A 20,184-nucleotide genomic window follows, 5' to 3' on the forward strand; every position below is an offset into this window, starting at 1 on the left:
TCTGATATTTAAATATGCAAATGAGTCGTTATGTGACACTAACTGCTGTAGGATATATCCACAGACACAAACAGACAGTGAGTAAGGGATGACCCTAAATGACTGAACTTTAGAAATCTGGAGGGCCTTGCAGCCGGCTGCTCACCATGTAAATGAAAAACACATAGTTGCATGCTGGAATAAATAAATGCCGCCATCCAAAACAAACACAAACAACGTCAGCGGATATCATTTGAAATGCAACGTATCCGTGAGAACAGTATATCTACTTTGTTGTCTGTTTGCTCATTCTGAGGCTGAAATTACAGTTTTACGTCAATCTTGAAGGTCCCTATTCTGCAAAATCCTCTCAGGAACAAAGACCCCCCCCCCCCTCGCTTTCTGTCCTCATCCATCTCTATCAACACCTGTCTGAAAATCAGCTGATCAGATTTCGGTCACTTTGTGATGTCACTATGTTTTTTTTGCGTTGTGCAACCATTAGCCAATAACCAACAAGGTAGCCCCAATCACCTGATCAGCTGACTCTGCTCCCAGAGCACCATTGTGTGTCTTTAAACCAATCACCTCTCAGAGGGGGCGTGGCCAGCAGCAGCTCATTAGCATTTAAAGCTGCAGACACAGAATCAGCTGTTTGTTTGGTGTTGGCTGGCTGTTGTGATTGGTCAACGGTGAGATGTCCCGCCCCTTAGCCTCGGAGCGCTAGCCAATAGAAAGTGTTGTAAGGCAATCAAATATAAAAACACAAGAGAAATATAGAAATGCATCATCAGACTTTGTTGACACCTATTTATTGAATATTCACACATACAAAAGAACACAGCGGCTCATGTTACACTTCATCTTCATCATCATCATCATTCATCATCATAGCAGTAATGTATAATAATCTGTTAAAATCAGAACATGTTATCTTTATTAAACTCTGCAGATGATCCTGTTTCACTGCCAATAAAAATATCCAGTGATCACCCCCCCCCCCCCCCCCCCGCATCAAACAGCTAAAATAATCAGTTAAATGAGGCTATAATGCAACACACACACACACACACACACACACACACACACACACACACACACACACACACACACACACACACACACACACACACACACACACACACACACACACACACACACACACACACACACACACACACACACACACACACACGTACATTTGGATATATAACACCCAGTGTCGCCCAGCGACTGTGTGCAGCGTTTTTAATAATAATTGATAAAAGCTTGTCTAAATACTCCGGGGTCTGAGTTTAGTGTCTCTAAAGTGTTTTTGGCTGCTTTGAAATCATAAATGTGACAATCACACACCTTTGAATCATCCGCACGCTCTTGTGTTCAGAACAGAAACACAGTTATGGGATTGTTCAGTCAGAAACATCATTTATTCTCACAGAAGGGTTGTTAATCTGGTTAATGATCTGAATTAAAACCATTTGTTTGTTATTCCTGTTTTCTGAAGTGGTCTGATGTCTGCTTTTGTATTTACGCTCAGATATAAAGGCCCTGTCTTTAGAAACCTATATTTAAATGATGCAGAAATCAGAGCTTGAATCCAGCCGTGCAGCGTTCTGCAGTCTGCACTCATGCACATCAGCTGTAAATGAAATATCCTGCAGCCGTGTCTTAAAACATTTACAATCAATATCTATCCTGGGGGAGATAAAACAGAAATGCTGGAGGAGTTATAAAGTTAAGAAAGACACCTGACTGAAATCATGTTCATCACAAACAGGGTCAGAATTTGCTCCTCTTGGCCGATAGAAAAATAGCAGCAGGTGAAGTCAGGCATCAGATGTTACAGCTCCTCTGCTGAAGCTGGGATTTATTCCTGAGCAAAGTTTGAATAAATCCTGCGGGTACTGAAGAGGGGAAAAGGCACGCCCATGAAGCTTAAACACAGGAAAGCATTTTAATGTGAATGCTGGACGATGTTCAGGAAGAGGATGCACCGGGAATCTGGGCAGCAGTCACCTCGACCTGACCTCTGGACGTTCTGGATCCAGGTCCCCGGATTCATTCAATTATCTGGACAACTATCGGATGGATTCCTCGGATATTGAGCACAGATATGCATGGTTCCCAGAGGAAGAGTCCTACAGACTTTCATTATCCCTCTACATGTTCCACTGCTGCATAACGGAGAAACAGGCATAATAGTGCTTTTCTTTTTTAAATACGTCAATAAAGGTACTGTACATATCAACCCACTTAGAGGATAGGATAGACGGACGAGAACACATGACGTGCGATCCATATTTTGCCCTCTGACATTTAATTTAAATGAGACATAGAAGATTAGACTATCTGCCAAATAAAGTGTCACTAAAACGGTTAAATTACCGTACATTTTGGCACTTTTTGCATCATTTCAAAGCACAAATACCATAAATATCTGGCAAAGTCCCTCATTCTGTTAAACATGTTCAAATGTACTTTGGCACTAATTGTTGTTCATGATACCCAGAGGTCAGGTCCGAACCACGAGTCCAACCACCAATTAATCATTCCAATTAAAATGATGAGTTTGGTGAGAGCTGGATCGATAGCTAACAGCCGATAGCTATAGCTTCCTGTATTTGTATACTGGGGCAATGTATACTCAGCATTGCCCAGTTAGTTGAGGAGGCTGTTGCCCCTCCCAGTACATCGTTCCCTTTCCTGTTTGCTTCAGCGGGACTCAATCAGTTTGATAAACAGTTTACAAACGACATTTCTTAAAGCGACAACATTAAGATTCTCTCCTTCTGTAATAACTATACATCTAATAAAGGAACGAGGATAAGTTCTCCTTAAAAACTCTGAACATCGATAACTTATTTAGCTATGCACCGCTCTGCGTCTCAGTCACAGCATTACAAAACTACCAGGATTAAAAAAAGCCGGGATGTAGCGCGCCGCCGTAGCACCTTATTGAAAGAGCTTTAACCATTTACGACACACTGTAACACACACACTCGCCCCCCTTCATTATAAATACACCAAAACCCCCCCTGTTGACAGAGCTGCACCACAGAGAGAGAGACCGCACGAAGCGTCCGAGAGCGCCTCTACGCTGACGATACCGTGCTGTTCATTGCAGACGATACAGAAGCTAAGCCACGAAGAGAAGCGCCTCATGTGCACGGGTGAGGATATGGCGGTGATGCAGATCTCCCAGGGTTCATTGCAAACAATACACCCCCCCACCTCACACAGTAATGCAAAAAACACAACCTCTCACGCCCTCCATAACCTGTATACTGATGGGGACTACTTTTCCTAAGGTCAGTCCGTTTACAAAGCATCCTACACACAGTCGTGGTTCCCAGAGGTTCAACCCTGCAGACGTTTCTGAATCCCAGGTGTTTTTAATCACGCAGGACACTCATGATCGCTGGCAGGAAAATAAATATACCTGATGGTAGAATAAGATCTAATTAACCGTGTAAAAAACTGGACTTTCCAGAGGAAGAATCCTAGGAAATGTTGCAGGATTCTCATGACTGTGTGTTGATGGTATAACTTGTGATAACTTGTTCCATCAATTTGAAACCCAAAGTCCTTTCTTTTGAAGTGTAATATTTCATGAAAGCTGGCTTACTTTCTTGTTGAGAGTCAGATAAAAAGAGCCACCTTCATGACTGCATGGGAGGCTAATGTAGCTTAGCATAAAGACTCTTAACAGCTAGCCTGGCTCCAAAGTGAGTAAAATGCTGCAACAGCACCTCTAAAACTCACTGATTAACTTCAGAAATGAAATGTAAAAGCGTCACGTTGCACTTTCGTGTGAATATGTTTTGGGCCTGTTTTTACAATCCTGTTTTTGCACTGATTATACAAATTACAAATCATTTCCAGGAGCAAAAAGGCTCCAGTCTTGATGCAGAACCAAGCTAACTGTAGCTTCATATTTAGCGCACAATATGAGTAGAGCTGTGAAAGCAATGTAATTTACTCTTGGGTTTTGTATTGATATTAATAAGGAAATGATCTGCAGCTCTTAAGAGAGCTAAATAGAATTACTCCTTTTAGCAGGTCATTGCACAAACATTTCAGGATCATTTTCCAACCTTATCCCCCCTTCTCTCCCCCTCTGTAACGGGTCAGAGCAGACTGCAAAGCACGGTGCATCTCAGTTAGTCCAAGTGTTCAAGGTTTATGCATGATAAAGGCATGGCTCAGCTGGAGAGTGGGGGGTGGGGGGGGGGTGATAGTTACTGACAGGCAGGATGAACCCTGGGAAATCCCGGCGAGGTTTCCCCCCGCCGCGGTCAGCCTTCAGCAGACTGAGTTGGCGGGATCGGCCTCCCCGGTGGTGTAGAAATCAGGGATGGGCAGACCAGTGTGCAGCGTGATCTGAGGAGAACACATTTACAGACCAACCATGAGACTCTACACGACACATGAATATTTAGGGCATAACACTTATCTTTTCATGCAGAATCCACGGCTAGGAGCTTGTTTAATGAACTTTGTCTGTTTGTTTCACACCTCATTTATATATTCAAACATCAGCTGTCAGAAAACTTGCAATACAAAAAATAACTGTGTTGATGTCAGTGATGAAGTGGAGAAGTTTCATGATGATATCTGGTAGTTTAATATTTCCCCCTGCAGTGCCTCAGTTGTAATATGTGTCCGGCCTGCAGGGGGCGCTGCAGGATCACCTCTCAGCACACAGAGCAATACCACATTCAGAGCCATGACTGATGTAGAGGCTTTGAGGCTGCCTCCTTATATCTGAATTATAATTTCTGCCTGCAGCGTAAAGACGTCTCCATCACCTGCAGCTGCTTCTGCAGGTGATGGAGCAGTGCACGGATCAAAGAGTTCTGAAGTCACCGAGATAATACATCCTCAGGTTAGTGAGGAAGAGGAAGAGGAAATGCCATGTTCTGATTGGTTTAAAGTCTCAACATCCTTTGGGTTTGAATTATCTAACAAAAACACACACACACACACACACACACACACACACACACACACACACACACACACACACACACACACACACACACACACACACACACACACACACACACACACACACACACACACACACACACACACACACACACACACACATCTTATTAAACCTCTGTGCGGATCATGATTATTTGATGTAAGTCAATGGAACATTTCAGCACATTTTTGCAGGAATTCTACTTTTTGGAATTCCTGCTTTATGATGTAATTTGTAAAACAGGTGCAGAGCGTTGTGGGGCCTCTGGGATCCTAACAACACATCGGAGGAACCCGGCAGGTGAACTGAACGACAGAATAATGTTCCACCCCACCTGGACGTTCCTGTTGAGGCTGATGGCGGGGTAGTAGACCCCCTCCAGGCCCTCGAAGGCGACGGGCCCCTGCTGCTCGTCGTTGATGAGGAAAATGAGGATCCCCCGGGTGAAGTCCATCAGGATCCCTATCGTCGCTCCTTTACTGATGCCGCCGTCTGTCCTGCACACACACACACACACACACACACAGTCAGTGTGTTCACCTGTTGGAGTGTGTGTGTGTGTGTGTGTGTGTGTGTGTGTGTGTGTGTGTGTGTGTGTATATACCTGTTGGTGTGTGTGTGTGTGTACCTGTTGGTGTGTGAGTTGTTGTGCATGAACCAGGACCGGTTGTTGTCCACGTACATGGCCCAGGCCTTGTCGTCCTTCCCCAGCATCACGTCCTTCAGCACGTCGCTGCGCGCCACGCCGAACGCCGGGTCGGGGTGGTTGTCATAGCGATCCACCGTCATCTCCCAGTAGTGCACGCCGCGCGACAGCGCCGAGTTACCCATCACCACCCGGTCGTCATAGCTGTTGCACGACACGGTCAGGTTGTCGTTGGACAGGATGATGTCCTGGTGGGCCGACACCGGGTCGAAGGTGAACCAGGAGACTGCACACACACACACACACACACACACACACACACACACACACACACACACACACACACACACACACACACACACACACACACACACACACACACACACACACACACACACACACACACACACACACACACACACACACACACACACACACATTAGTGACATCACAGCAGTTGGTGATGACATCACACTGCAGGTGAGACAGCTGGAGGAGGTGAGTTTCTCTGTAAACTAAACAGAGGAAGGTTAATCACTATCATGTTTGCTTAATATCTTAACGTTAGACTCTATAACTTCACTTATCACTTATTTATATTCATATAAAATCACACCTGTGTCAGACAGTCTGCAAATATTTCGCCGTTGGTTTCTCAGCTGGGAGAGTCTCTCCATATATCTCCATATAACATTATAATGAACTGATTCTGAAATACATCCTTCAATTATGCTTATCATCTCTCATCAAAAATGTCAGTTTTGCACAATTTCAACAAGAACTGAATTAGAGCACCGAAACATTAAACGGGTTGTTGTGATTATTTGGTGTAAGTCAATGGAACATTTTTGTAGCATTTTGACTTTTTGCATTTCTTTTGTAAAATCTGTTCAAACGGACAATTTAAAGAAGGTCTAAAGTCTGATAGTGATCTCTGCTAAAGGTCTGCTTTCCTATGATCTTTATGGGATTATGACGCAGCTGTGAGGAAACCGAGGGGCAGACCCAGGACCAGGTGGAGGGAGAACACCTCTACGCTGGTCCTGGGAGCGCCTTAGAGTCCCCCAGTCAGAGCTGGTTGATGGGGACTGGGGAGGGGAGGTGAGGACCTGTACCCCCATGACCCGGCTCAGATACACAATAGAAGATGGAAATGTTACGGATACATAATCCTGCTTTAAACACAATCTAACGCACGACCACTGCAGACTGTCGGGCTCAGGGTTTAATAACGTCCTCTACACACTGATGTGGGGGGGTCCACAGAGGGGCTGTTTGCTCCCCCTCCCTGTCACTGTGAGCAGTAAAGTTTATTACAGATCTTTATTTCCCCCAGGACAGAAAGAGCTTTAATAACAGGAGCAGCAAACAGACCCTCTGCAGGGGGGGGTGACGAGGAGGGGGTTAAGAGAGGAAGCGGGAGAGCCATACCTGAGCCTAGAGACTGTATATCACATGGAGGGAGTCCGGCTGGAAGAGGAGAGGAAGAGGGGAGGAAAGGGGAGGAAAGGGGAGGGAGAGGAGAGGAAGAGGGAGTGCAGCGAAGCCGGGGAGAAATCGGTGAAGACGAGGAGGAGGAGAAGTAAAAAAAAAAGCAGGTAAACCAGCAGCAAACACTAAAGAGGCATGGGGGGGGGGGGGGTTATTAAAGGGCAAAGACAGGCGGCCAAAATAACCCAAAACATACAGAGCATGAGTCTACAGAGAGAACAACAACTACAGAGAGAACAACAACTACAGAGAGAACAACAACTACAGAGAGAACAACAACTACAGAGAGAACAACAACTACAGAGAGAACAACAACTACAGAGAGAACAACAACTACAGAGAGAACAACAACTACAGAGAGAACAACAACTACAGAGAGAACAACAACTACAGAGAGAACAACTAGAGAGAGAACAACAACTACAGAGAGAACAACAACTACAGAGAGAACAACAACTACAGAGAACAACAACTACAGAGAGAACAACAACTACAGAGAGAACAACAACTACAGAGAGAACAACAACTACAGAGAGAACAACAACTACAGAGAGAACAACAACTACAGAGAGAACAACAACTACAGAGAGAACAACAACTACAGAGAACAACAACTACAGAGAGAACAACAACTACAGAGAGAACAACAACTACAGAGAGAACAACGACAACAGAGAGAACAACTACAGAGAGAACAACAACTACAGAGAGAACAACAACTACAGAGAGAACAACAACTACAGAGAGAACAACAACTACAGAGAGAACAACAACTATAGAGAGAACAACAACTATAGAGAGAACAACGACAACAGAGAGAACAACAACTACAGAGAGAACAACGACAACAGAGAGAACAACTACAGAGAGAACAACAACTACAGAGAGAACAACTACAGAGAGAACAACAACTACAGAGAGAACAACAACTATAGAGAGAACAACGACAACAGAGAGAACAACAACTACAGAGAGAACAACGACAACAGAGAGAACAACAACTACAGAGAACAACAACAACTACAGAGAGAACAACAACTACAGAGAGAACAACAACTACAGAGAACAACAACAACTACAGAGAGAACAACAACTACAGAGAGAACAACAACTACAGAGAGAGAACAACAACTACAGAGAGAGAACAACAACTACAGAGAGAACAACGACAACAGAGAGAACAACAACTACAGAGAACAACAACAACTACAGAGAGAACAACAACTACAGAGAGAACAACAACTACAGAGAGAACAACAACTACAGAGAGAGAACAACAACTACAGAGAGAACAACGACAACAGAGAGAACAACAACTACAGAGAACAACAACAACTACAGAGAGAACAACAACTACAGAGAGAACAACAACTACAGAGAGAACAACAACTACAGAGAACAACAACTACAGAGAGAACAACAACTACAGAGAGAACAACAACTACAGAGAGAACAACGACAACAGAGAGAACAACTACAGAGAGAACAACAACTACAGAGAGAACAACAACTACAGAGAGAACAACAACTACAGAGAGAACAACAACTACAGAGAGAACAACAACTATAGAGAGAACAACGACAACAGAGAGAACAACAACTACAGAGAGAACAACGACAACAGAGAGAACAACAACTACAGAGAACAACAACAACTACAGAGAGAACAACAACTACAGAGAGAACAACAACTACAGAGAACAACAACAACTACAGAGAGAACAACAACTACAGAGAGAACAACAACTACAGAGAGAGAACAACAACTACAGAGAGAACAACAACTACAGAGAGAACAACAACTACAGAGAGAGAACAACAACTACAGAGAGAACAACGACAACAGAGAGAACAACAACTACAGAGAACAACAACAACTACAGAGAGAACAACAACTACAGAGAGAACAACAACTACAGAGAGAACAACAACTACAGAGAGAGAACAACAACTACAGAGAGAACAACAACTACAGAGAGAGAACAACAACTACAGAGAGAACAACGACAACAGAGAGAACAACAACTACAGAGAACAACAACAACTACAGAGAGAACAACAACTACAGAGAGAACAACAACTACAGAGAGAACAACAACTACAGAGAGAACTCTTATCTTATCTTATCTTATCTTACCTTACCTTACCTTACCTTATCTTACCTTACCTTATCTTATCTTATCTTATCTTATCTTACCTTACCTTACCTTACCTTACCTTACCTTACCTTACCTTACCTTACCTTACCTTACCTTACCTTATCTTATCTTATCTTATCTTATCTTATCTTATCTTACCTTACCTTACCTTACCTTACCTTACCTTACCTTACCTTACCTTACCTTATCTTATCTTATCTTATCTTATCTTATCTTATCTTATCTTATCTTACCTTACCTTACCTTACCTTACCTTATCTTATCTTATCTTATCTTATCTTATCTTATCTTATCTTATCTTATCTTATCTTATCTTACCTTATCTTATCTTATCTTACCTTACCTTATCTTACAACTCTAAAGTCTGGAGATCACAAACAAAAGTTTCTACAGAGACTTAAAGACAAAGGCAAGAAATTTCTAGAGAATAAAACTTAAAACTAAAGCAAACACTGAGGGTTAGAGAGAGTGTGTGTGTGTATGTGTGTGTGTGTGTGTGTGTGTGTGTGTGTGTGTGTGTGTGTGTGTGTGTGTGTGTGTGTGTGTGTGTGTGTGTGTGTGTGTGTGTGTGTGTGTGTGTTAATGCTCAAACAGAATCCACTTCCTGCTGCTTCTGTTGATCGTTGCCAGTAGAGCTCAGTTGTCCTCGTTTGATTTCAGTGAGAGAGGAAACTGAAAGAGGACCTCGTGTTTCTGAAAGTCATAGTTAAAAACTCAAAGTGCATATTTTAAAATATGCCCAAATAACTTCTCTCTTTTCCCCAACATGTGTAAGAAGTGTTTCTGAAGAGGAAGGTTCGAGAGTCAGCAGCACTTTGTTATTCTGTCAGGGTTTATTCAGCTCTGATTGAACACTGCACTCAGAAGAGGAAGGAGCCGGGACTCAGGTCCACTGAAGTGATAATAAATACAAAAACTTTATCATTATTATTTTTTATTCACCAGAAACTAAATACCTGCCAGCTGTTTGCTAAAATTTTAATTATGACTGCAATTGTTTTACTTAAAAGTCATTTAGAAAATGATCCAGGTGATTTCTTACCTTTTTATTATAAGTTGCAGAAATCAGAAGTCAGCGCCCCCTGCCGGACAGACTGTGTACTGCACATCTAATATCAGCCTCACACTTAAGAAGTACTCGAGTAAAAGTAGAAGTACTCAGGTCTTGTACTTGAGTAAAGTAGGAGTACTCAGGTCTTGTACTTGAGTAAAGTAGAAGTACTCAGATCTTGTACTTGAGTAAAGTAGAAGTACTCAGGTCTTGTACTTGAGTAAAGTAGGAGTACTCAGATCTTGTACTTGAGTAAAGTAGAAGTACTCAGGTCTTGTACTTGAGTAAAGTAGAAGTACTCAGATCTTGTACTTGAGTAAAGTAGAAGTACTCAGGTCTTGTACTTGAGTAAAGTAGGAGTACTCAGATCTTGTACTTGAGTAAAGTAGGAGTACTCAGATCTTGTACTTGAGTAAAGTAGGAGTACTCAGATCTTGTACTTGAGTAAAGTAGAAGTACTCAGATCTTGTACTCGAGTAAAGTAGGAGTACTCAGATCTTGTACTTGAGTAAAGTAGAAGTACTCAGGTCTTGTACTTGAGTAAAGTAGGAGTACTCAGATCTTGTACTTGAGTAAAAGTAGGAGTACTCAGATCTTGTACTTGAGTAAAGTAGAAGTACTCAGGTCTTGTACTTGAGTAAAGTAGGAGTACTCAGATCTTGTACTTGAGTAAAGTAGAAGTACTCAGGTCTTGTACTTTAGTAAAGTAGAAGTACTCAGATCTTGTACTTGAGTAAAGTAGAAGTACTCAGGTCTTGTACTTGAGTAAAGTAGGAGTACTCAGATCTTGTACTTGAGTAAAGTAGGAGTACTCAGGTCTTGTACTTGAGTAGAGTAGAAGTACTCAGGTCTTGTACTTGAGTAAAGTAGGAGTACTCAGGTCTTGTACTTGAGTAAAGTAGAAGTACTCAGATCTTGTACTTGAGTAAAGTAGGAGTACTCAGATCTTGTACTTGAGTAAAGTAGGAGTACTCAGATCTTGTACTTGAGTAAAGTAGGAGTACTCAGATCTTGTACTTGAGTAAAACAATAATAAGAACTGAATTCTGTTTGAGAGCATTTCCTTAAAACATCTTTATAATTATGCTTATAAATATCCATGTATGAGGAGGAGATGATGCTTAGCGTACTCTTGGAGGTAGTAGGAGTATTAGTATTTGAAGTAGTATTCTGGTGTATGTACGTACTCTCGGAGGTCTGCATGACGAGGGTCTTGCTGTACTGGCCGACCCCGCTGTTGTTGAACGCCTTCACCCGAGCTTTGTAGGTGCTGTTGAAGTGAAGCCCGTCCACCGTGCAGATGGTCTCCGTGCCCACGTACACTTCCTGCAACACACACACACACACACACACACACACCCTGTTACAGACACATGCAGTGCGCAGTGATGACACACACAGACTCTCTGAAGGAGTCTCTTTAAGATTTATTTTGTGAAACAGGAGAGAGTTTGTAGAGCAGAGAGTGGGAGAGGAACCCACACACTGTATAAATAGAGAAACACACACACAGACACACACACACAGACACACACACACACACACACACACACACACACACACACACACAACCTGTCAAACTGTGTGTGTTGCAGCGTTGGCGAGCATCGTGAGTCAGAGGAGCAGAGTTTGGTGTTCACAGTTTGGAGTCTTTTTGGTCACATTAACCCGGGACAGGACTGGAGAAGCGAGTATCTTCAAACACATTAACATATATATATGTTAATAGGGTAGGGGGGCTCTACAGGCCCTCAGGTCAGTTTCCAGAGAATGAGGCCCCTCTGTCCTGCAGGAGGAGCTCTATGGTTCAGATATCCTCGAGCATTGAGGTACATTTATTGTTCAGGAGGTTTAAAGTTTCTATTTGACAAAGAGCCGGGGCCCCTCTGTGTGTACAGAGAGGCTGGGGGGCCGGGGTATCTGGATTACATGTCGGACCCCTGAGAGGATAAATATACGCCTCGGATCCTGCAGGAGGATCCGGCTGCAGGATCCTGGATCACAGAGGTCTGAAACTTATCAGCGCTTTGGCCAGTTATTAAACTAAAATCACTTCTGATCATGCTCGTGTTATTTAAAGGGCTCTGTTGTGATTGGTCCACCGCTCAGAGATGTCCCGCCCCTCAGCCTATCATGTACAATGTGTTGGGAGTGCTAGCCAATAGGAGCGCGAGTCTAATACAGTGATTTCACTGTGTTGCTGGATTAAACCAAGGGGGGGGGGGACTCCCTCTGGAGGGGATTTTAGCCTCTGCAGACCCTTTACATGCACTAAGGATGTCAAATCCAAAGACTGTACAGAGAAGGTTGAACATACAGTATATACAGACAGATGCATTGTGGGTATTTCAGACACAAAGCGTTCCTCTTAAATTCCCACTGGTAGAACTGGTAGAACTGGTGCCCCCCCCCGACCAGTGAATAAAGGGGTCTTTGTTGCAGTGTTTCTGTAAAGGTGAGTTATTACTGTACCTGCTCCACCCCCCCCCCCCCCCAGGACTAATAAAAGTAATGTCTCCTGTTAAAGAGTGTGTGTGTGTGTGTGTGTGTGTGTGTGTGTGTGTGTGTGTGTGTGTGTGTGTGTGTGTGTGTGTGTGTGTGTGTGTGCGCGTGTGTAGGGGCGGGGGGGGGGGTGACGTACCCTGAAGGGCCCCATGTTGCCGTCGTCCAGCTCCAGGATGTAACCGTCCACGGCGATGGTGGACAGCGGCGGTTGTTTCCATGACAACGTAGCGCTGTTGTTCTGCGTGCAGCACTCCTCCAGCTGCAGCATGGGGGCCGCCGGGACTGATGGGAAATAAAGAAATAGCATATTACTGCCTGGGGGGGGGGGGGGGGGGGTAATAATCATATAATGGTGCAATTTGGAGGTTTGTAAGCCGGGCCTCCCCTGCAGAGACCGTACTGGGGGCTCTTACTGCAGATGTTTCAAGTTGAAAGTTGAAATCCATTTTAATCATCAAGTGCTCAGCTTTTGGTATTTTCATTTGTATTATTTAAATGCATTTTATTACATTTTTTAAAATATTTGAACATACTTTAATGTATGTTTGTGATTGATTAAGGCTTTGAACACCAGTTACTATTCAATCATGTTAGAAATCAAAGTGAATCAAAAAAATCTAAAATGTAAAAACTGCAATAAAAATGTTTTTTATTGAAAAATATAAAAACATAAATTGAAAAAATTGAAAAAAAAATGTTAAATAATTAAATAAAATAAAATGGAAATTCTGAAATTGAAAATGATTATTTTTTAAATAAAAATAGTTGTCATCGCAGGTAATATACCATCCCCACCATCACACAGTCGAACCCTCGTGTATCTACCTGCTGTCTGAACCCCCCCGCTCTCACCTTTCATCTGCACGAAGTCCAGCTGGTGAATGGTCTGCAGGAGGGGGCCGCTGTCCAGAGTCAGGTCAAAGTCGCTGTTCATGCGGGGGGTCAGAGTGCCCTTCCCCCACTGGCCCTCCGTCATGTGCACCCTCCGGATCAGCGCGTCCGAAATCTGAACACAACAACATATCTATAAACCCTGATCAACAACAACGCCCGGTGTGACGCTGGAGGTGTGTGTTACCTGCAGGAAGCCGCTGGGGTCGTTCTCCTTGATGACCTCCAGGCAGTACTCCATCAGGCCGGTGGTCTGACGCAGCTTCACCGTGCAGTGGGAGATCTGATCCCGCACCACCTGCAGAAACACACACACATAACCAGGGGGGGTGTTAGTGTAAAATCCACGAGGGAATCAAAGTCTGCAATGTATGAAACAACAACAGGCACCCAGAGGATCATCACATGTAATCAGCGTTTCCTTTAATCAGTCTGCAGTGAACACGGATAAAGGAGGGAATAAATACGGCAGAAGAGGAGGGGGAAACTGAAGGTGCATTAATTAAACAGATTATTCTGAATGCATCAACTTTTCTTGATTGCAAACGTGGATTTTCCTTTTTGTATGCATTGTTTGTAATTATGATTAAATGCATTATTTATTATGTTGGATGGACAAAAAAAAAAGAGTATTTTATTTATCCCGGCTAAATGGGGTTTCCATTTTAGAATAAAATAAATACATTAAAAACTTGATAATTACTTTATGAATAATACAACAAAAATAAATACAACAAATACTAATAACTAAATAAAACACAAAATAATTACTTTAACAATAATAACAAGTAAAAAACAAATATATATAATAATGAATAAATAGAAAATATGCAATAATTACTTAAAATAAATAAAATAATATATATAAAAAATAATAATAATAAATAAATAAAATATATTGTGAAGGTGTCACTTCAAGTTCTAGATATTGGTAAAATAAATACCTTAAATATAATTAAATAAAGAGGAGTAAATATGCAGAAACGTTGATATAAGAGGCAGAAAAGCAGAGAGAAATATGGACGCAGAGAGAAGAGGAGAACATGAATAAGAGATGGAGGATGCAGTCTGAGATCAGAGAGGCTGTTGTTGCATGAAGAGAAGCTGCAGGAACACCAACACTGAGATCAGCATCAGAGAGATACAATGAGTCCTCTTCCTCTCGTGCACGGACTGAGGAGGAAGAGGAGGCTGATCTGTTACTGACGTGGCCGGAGGGAAAGTGACATTTTGTTTTCACGCGTGTGGAAGCTGTGAGCATCACCACTTACATCAGAGAGGCGTCTGAGCAGCAACAGCAAAACAACAACATGTACGCAGTTTGGATTCTGCTCAGAAAATTCTGGGAAAAAAAATCAATGACAAATCAGTTTCTATTTCCCCTCCCACTATTCATCATTTACCACCCAGGTGTGGCATGCTCATTATTAATTATTCATATATTTAAGTACTAATACCTGATGGATGTATTATAATATACAGTTTTTCATATTTATTTGTGTTTATATTGTTGTATAATGTGCATATTTTTACTGCATTCTTTTTAAATGTATTGTTCAATAAATAAAATAATAAATATTAGTATTTTATTTTATATTACATTAATTTCATGTTTTTTAATTCTATGAAATGTAATTGTAATTTAATTTGACTTTATTTTATTATATTATATTATATTATATTATATTATATTATATTATATTATATTGTATTTTATTATATTATATTGTATTATATTGTATTTTATGAAACTGAGTTTCCCCCCGGGGTAAATATATTAGTTGATACCATAATTTAAATGTTACATTCCCTTAAATTTGACTCTGCAGCACGGGAGCCTTTCTAAACCCTCCTTCCTGCACATGCACGCATCAACGTTTCCTATAGATTTATTTTGCATAGCCTCTCTGTCAGATTTGGGAGACCCTCGATGCTCCTGATGTCTGCAGAGCTCGGTCGCCTCGGAGAGGAGGAATGAGGCGGGGGAGCTGGACCGAGGGTTGCTAGGAAACAAAAACTTCCCTGTTGCTATCGGAAAGGAGAATCCTGCAGACCGACAGGAAACAGGAAGGTGATTTACTGACGGCTGCAGGCAGCCGAGTGAAATACTGCGCCACAGAACCGTTAACGAGGGAGGGGGTCGTTAGGGAGAGCCCCCTCTGAATGCATTATCGAACTGGAAACCATTTATACATTTTAATATATTTTTCATTTCTTTTCCTCCTAAATTGTAATTTTTATTTGGTTTTGATTCATATTTGTTAAAGGTATAGGATGCTACAACTGCATTAAATCTGCCTTAAAAAAATTATGAAAATATATTTTTAAAAATGATCAATGAAAGAAAAACATTTACAAAAAAATAACAAAATAAAATGTTTTAGAAATAAAATATTATTTCATATTTTATTTACTATTACAAAAATTACAAATAAATTATAGATATTATAAAATAAAATAAAAAACAATATAAAACATATGAACAAAGAAACTAAAGAAACTAGAGAGAAATTAATTTGGTGAAAAGCTGTGCAGTTTCAGAAGTGGTAGTAGTGTGCAGGAAGGTGCAAAATTGTCATTCAAATCCATTGGCACTGAGACGATGTGACCTGAAATGCTCCTAATAAAACAAACTGCAGGTCTCAAAGGGTTAAATATGAAGTTCATAAATTCATAGACGCACGCTGTGATCAATCAGCTGCAGACGCTTCCTCTCTGTTTAACAATCCTCTCCACGCAGCTGAAAGCACAATCTCTAAATTCATCGAGGACGATTCCTGGGCCGACAACTTCATATCGTCCTCCTCCCTTTCCCTTTTCCTCCTCGAACACTCGCTGCATCCTGAGCAGCTCCTCTCTGCAGCTCCTGACTCCTGCCTTCAATCAGCCTCCGAACATCCAAGCTGCCAGAGGCGCCGCTCAGCGGATACGCGTTAGCGTTCATTCACCTGGAGCTAACAGCGGTGTGAGAAAATGAAGCATCTTTAGAGAGGAGACGTGGGAGTAATGAATGAAGAGAGAGAGAGAGAGAGGGGTGAGAGGAGGACAGGGGCGGAGGCAGAGCAGGACACAGTGTCTGCAGGGGGAGACAAACATATGTGGCTGTCCTGGTGAATAAACCCAAAGCAGCACAAACAACCCCAGACAGAGAGACAAAGCAGCTGAATTCATTCAAACTTTTCTCCAGCAATGACCCCGGAGATTATTTTACTCTCCTGCTAATTAAACTCTTCTGATAAAAGGAGCATCTTTTCCTCAAAAGGCCTTTGCTGCTGTCTTTGGCATCCCTCAGTTGCCTATAGGCTCCATCCTACGGAGGCCGACAGGTGCTAACGTTCTTCAACGACTCAAAATTCCATCCAGAGCAACGTGCTGCAGCTTCAGAAAGGATGAAGGTATAAAAACACAGATCAGAACTCCTGCAGAAACATCTGCAGAAACATCTGCAGCAGCTCTTCAACACATGCAGAAACATCTGCAGCAGCTCTTCAACACATGCAGAAACATCTGCAGCAGCTCTTCAACACATGCAGAAACATCTGCAGCAGCTCTTCAACACATGCAGGAACATCTGCAGCAGCTCTTCAACGTCATGCAGGAACATCTGCAGCAGCTCTTCAACACATGCAGGAACATCTGCAGCAGCTCTTCAACACATGCAGGAACATCTGCAGCAGCTCTTCAACACATGCAGCATCTAGAGAACATTCAGCAGAGGAAACATGAGCAGCGTTTACTAAAAGCTGCAGAAACCAAACGCTGCAAGAAGCTCCAACACAACGGAGACCAGGGGACACTAAAGAGAGACGCACACAGCTGGAGACCAGGGGACACTAAAGAGAGACGCACACAACTGGAGACCAGGGGACACTAAAGAGAGACGCACACAGCTGGAGACCAAGCGACACTAAAGAGAGACACACACAGCTGGAGACCAGGGGACACTAAAGAGAGACGCACACAGCTGGAGACCAAGCGACACTAAAGAGAGACACACACAGCTGGAGACCAGGGGACACTAAAGAGAGACGCACACAGCTGGAGACCAGGGGACACTAAAGAGAGACGCACACAGCTGGAGACCAGGGGACACTACAGAGAGACGCACACAGCTGGAGACCAAGCGACACTAAAGAGAGACGCACACAGCTGGAGACCAGGGGACACTAAAGAGAGACGCACACAGCTGGAGACCAGGGGACACTAAAGAGAGACGCACACAGCTGGAGACCAAGCGACACTAAAGAGAGACGCACACAGCTGGAGACCAGGGGACACTAAAGAGAGACGCACACAGCTGGAGACCAGGGGACACTAAAGAGAGACGCACACAGCTGGAGACCAGGGGACACTAAAGAGAGACGCACACAGCTGGAGACCAGGGGACACTAAAGAGAGACGCACACAGCTGGAGACCAGGGGACACTACAGAGAGTCTGCAGCCGGGCATGGCAGGTTATTTAGAAAGAGGTTAAGTCACAGGAGGAGCCGCCTGTGAAATAAATGACCCATTTCTGCTGGAGTTACCAGGACACTGCGGCACTGCAGACTCTCACCGAACATCACCTTTACAGTCAGACAGCAGCATGCACTACAGCTGAGAGGAGGAGCATTCAATGGTACTGACAAGGAGAGAAAGAAGAGGAAATACAAGGGGGGTGACATGTGTCACTTCCTATGACGCTCAGCTGTCAGCGAGCATCAGGGAGCTTCCTGTTAGCCATCAATGTGTGCCTTTATGTTAAGAAAGAAGACATGGTAAGAATAAGTGAGAATGGACAACCGCGTGGTAGCTACCTGTCAATCACAGGTAGTCCCGCCTTAAAGCATACACCGCCTTATCGTCTATTTCAGCGGTTCACAAACTTTTTTTGCGGCGCACCCCGTGCTACGTCCCAGTCGGGTTGACGCACCCCCCAAAAAAGAAAACGCAACAAAGCTTTGTTTTATCAGCATATACATAACTTTGTCCTGAGACGTTCCACTGACCGTGTCCCTGATTTCAGCCAGTTAGTCATATTTGAAAGAATGAATGAAACGAGTCGGCGCGCATATATCCCAGGCTACAGTGAAACCTTTCTAACAAAACTAATAAATTATAGTTTTTTGATTTAAAATAAAAGGGATGACAAAGGAAATGTGTATGGTTCCTGTTTTGTATTGTAGCCTATGGAAAAATCCCAGTTAAAAAACAACACTGAAATATTTGTACACCAGACCACCATTACAGGTTTCATCTCGCGCACCCCCTGGTGGCAGCTCGCACCACACTTTGGGAGCCCTGGTCTATTTGAATAAACTGGAAACATTATCTACTAAATGAACATCATGCTGTGTTGAAGAAGGCTTGAAACTAGAGGGTGACATCATCAAGTCATCTGGGAAATGTTGACTGATGTAACAAATCAAGAGAGGAGCAGGGATGGAATGCTATTACTTTGCAATTGGCCCATTGGCTTTTTGTGGAGGGAACCAGGGAGATGCTGCCTTCAGGGTCAACCTACAATAAAAAGTAACTCTTGCGTCACTATTTGCTGAATGCTAAAATGAATACTGAGCAACCAAAGTGATTTTTGCACTCGGCACACACGGGCAAAATTGTCTCAAATATCTTAAGTTTAATAAAGACAATTTAGAATGTCATCCCGTGTTCAATTATGCTCATTAACCCTTTGCATATTCTGCATTTCTTTGCAGATGGAAAGCCTCTTGTTGCATGGATCAAAATGCCAGCTATGCATTTTATGTGTGACCAATTAAGAAGCTAATGAGGTGCCCTGATTAGCCCTGCTGATTCGGTCACATGCAGCTGGTCTTTATGAGGATGAATCCACAAATAAGGACGTGAACCGCTGCAGGAAAACAAGCCTCTCGCCTCTCCTCAAGCACCCTGTAGCCATGGTGACTTGGACGTGTTACGCCTGTAGTTTAGCGCCTTTTCTGCGCACTGTCACACTCAAAAATCCATGTCATCCAACCGTTCTTCAGCAGCTAACTGTGTCTGTTTCCAGCTGATGATAAGCAGGTAACATCACAAGGGTTTTCAGATTGTTTCAGGGCTGCTCTTTTTACTCTGAAATGTTCGCAGAACCTGTGAAGCCGAGGGTTTCCTGCACCCTGACGGACACTCCTATCATGGAGGCAGTGTCCCTGAGTGAGCATCGCAGTATAAATGGAATCAGCTTCTTGATGCATTGAGATTCAGAGAGCAGAGTCTCTGATCTGCAGGCTGTCAGCAGGCATCAGATCTGCACCGAGATGCATTCAAATTCCTCCGTCTTGGAGGTGTGAATGTCAGATTCCCCGCGTTAATCATCCATCAGTCGCTACACGGCCAATCAATCATTAAGGGAACAGATCTTGCATCTTAAGCGAGCACAAAATGTCTCTAAAGTGAGAGAGCAGCGGCAGTATCTGCAGCTGTGAACACGCCGCAGTGTTTCCCTCCTACAGCAAACAGAAAAGCAGATTTCTG

At 43.0% G+C, this 20,184-nt stretch overlaps 1 protein-coding gene across 2 annotated transcripts in view; it reads right to left on the reverse strand.

Moving 5' to 3' along the window:
* Positions 1–1,056: 1,056 nt before the first annotated feature.
* Positions 1,057–20,184, reverse strand: part of trim9 (tripartite motif containing 9) — a 37,853-nt gene continuing 18,725 nt past the window's right edge. The window contains exons 4-11 of one of the 2 annotated variants that reach the window (XM_063908024.1): positions 13,897–14,007; positions 13,671–13,824; positions 12,955–13,100; positions 11,501–11,639; positions 7,044–7,082; positions 5,595–5,898; positions 5,301–5,463; positions 1,057–4,359 (exon numbers count right to left, since the gene is read on the reverse strand). In XM_063908024.1, coding sequence (XP_063764094.1) covers positions 4,282–4,359; positions 5,301–5,463; positions 5,595–5,898; positions 7,044–7,082; positions 11,501–11,639; positions 12,955–13,100; positions 13,671–13,824; positions 13,897–14,007 — 1,134 coding nt within the window. In that variant the 3' untranslated portion in view covers positions 1,057–4,281. The remainder of the gene's footprint in view (positions 4,360–5,300; positions 5,464–5,594; positions 5,899–7,043; positions 7,083–11,500; positions 11,640–12,954; positions 13,101–13,670; positions 13,825–13,896; positions 14,008–20,184) is intronic. The other variant, XM_063908025.1, reaches the window with a different exon arrangement.

The sequence above is a fragment of the Eleginops maclovinus genome, chromosome 19, assembly GCF_036324505.1.
Source record: "Eleginops maclovinus isolate JMC-PN-2008 ecotype Puerto Natales chromosome 19, JC_Emac_rtc_rv5, whole genome shotgun sequence".
Lineage (NCBI taxonomy): Eukaryota > Metazoa > Chordata > Actinopteri > Perciformes > Eleginopidae > Eleginops > Eleginops maclovinus.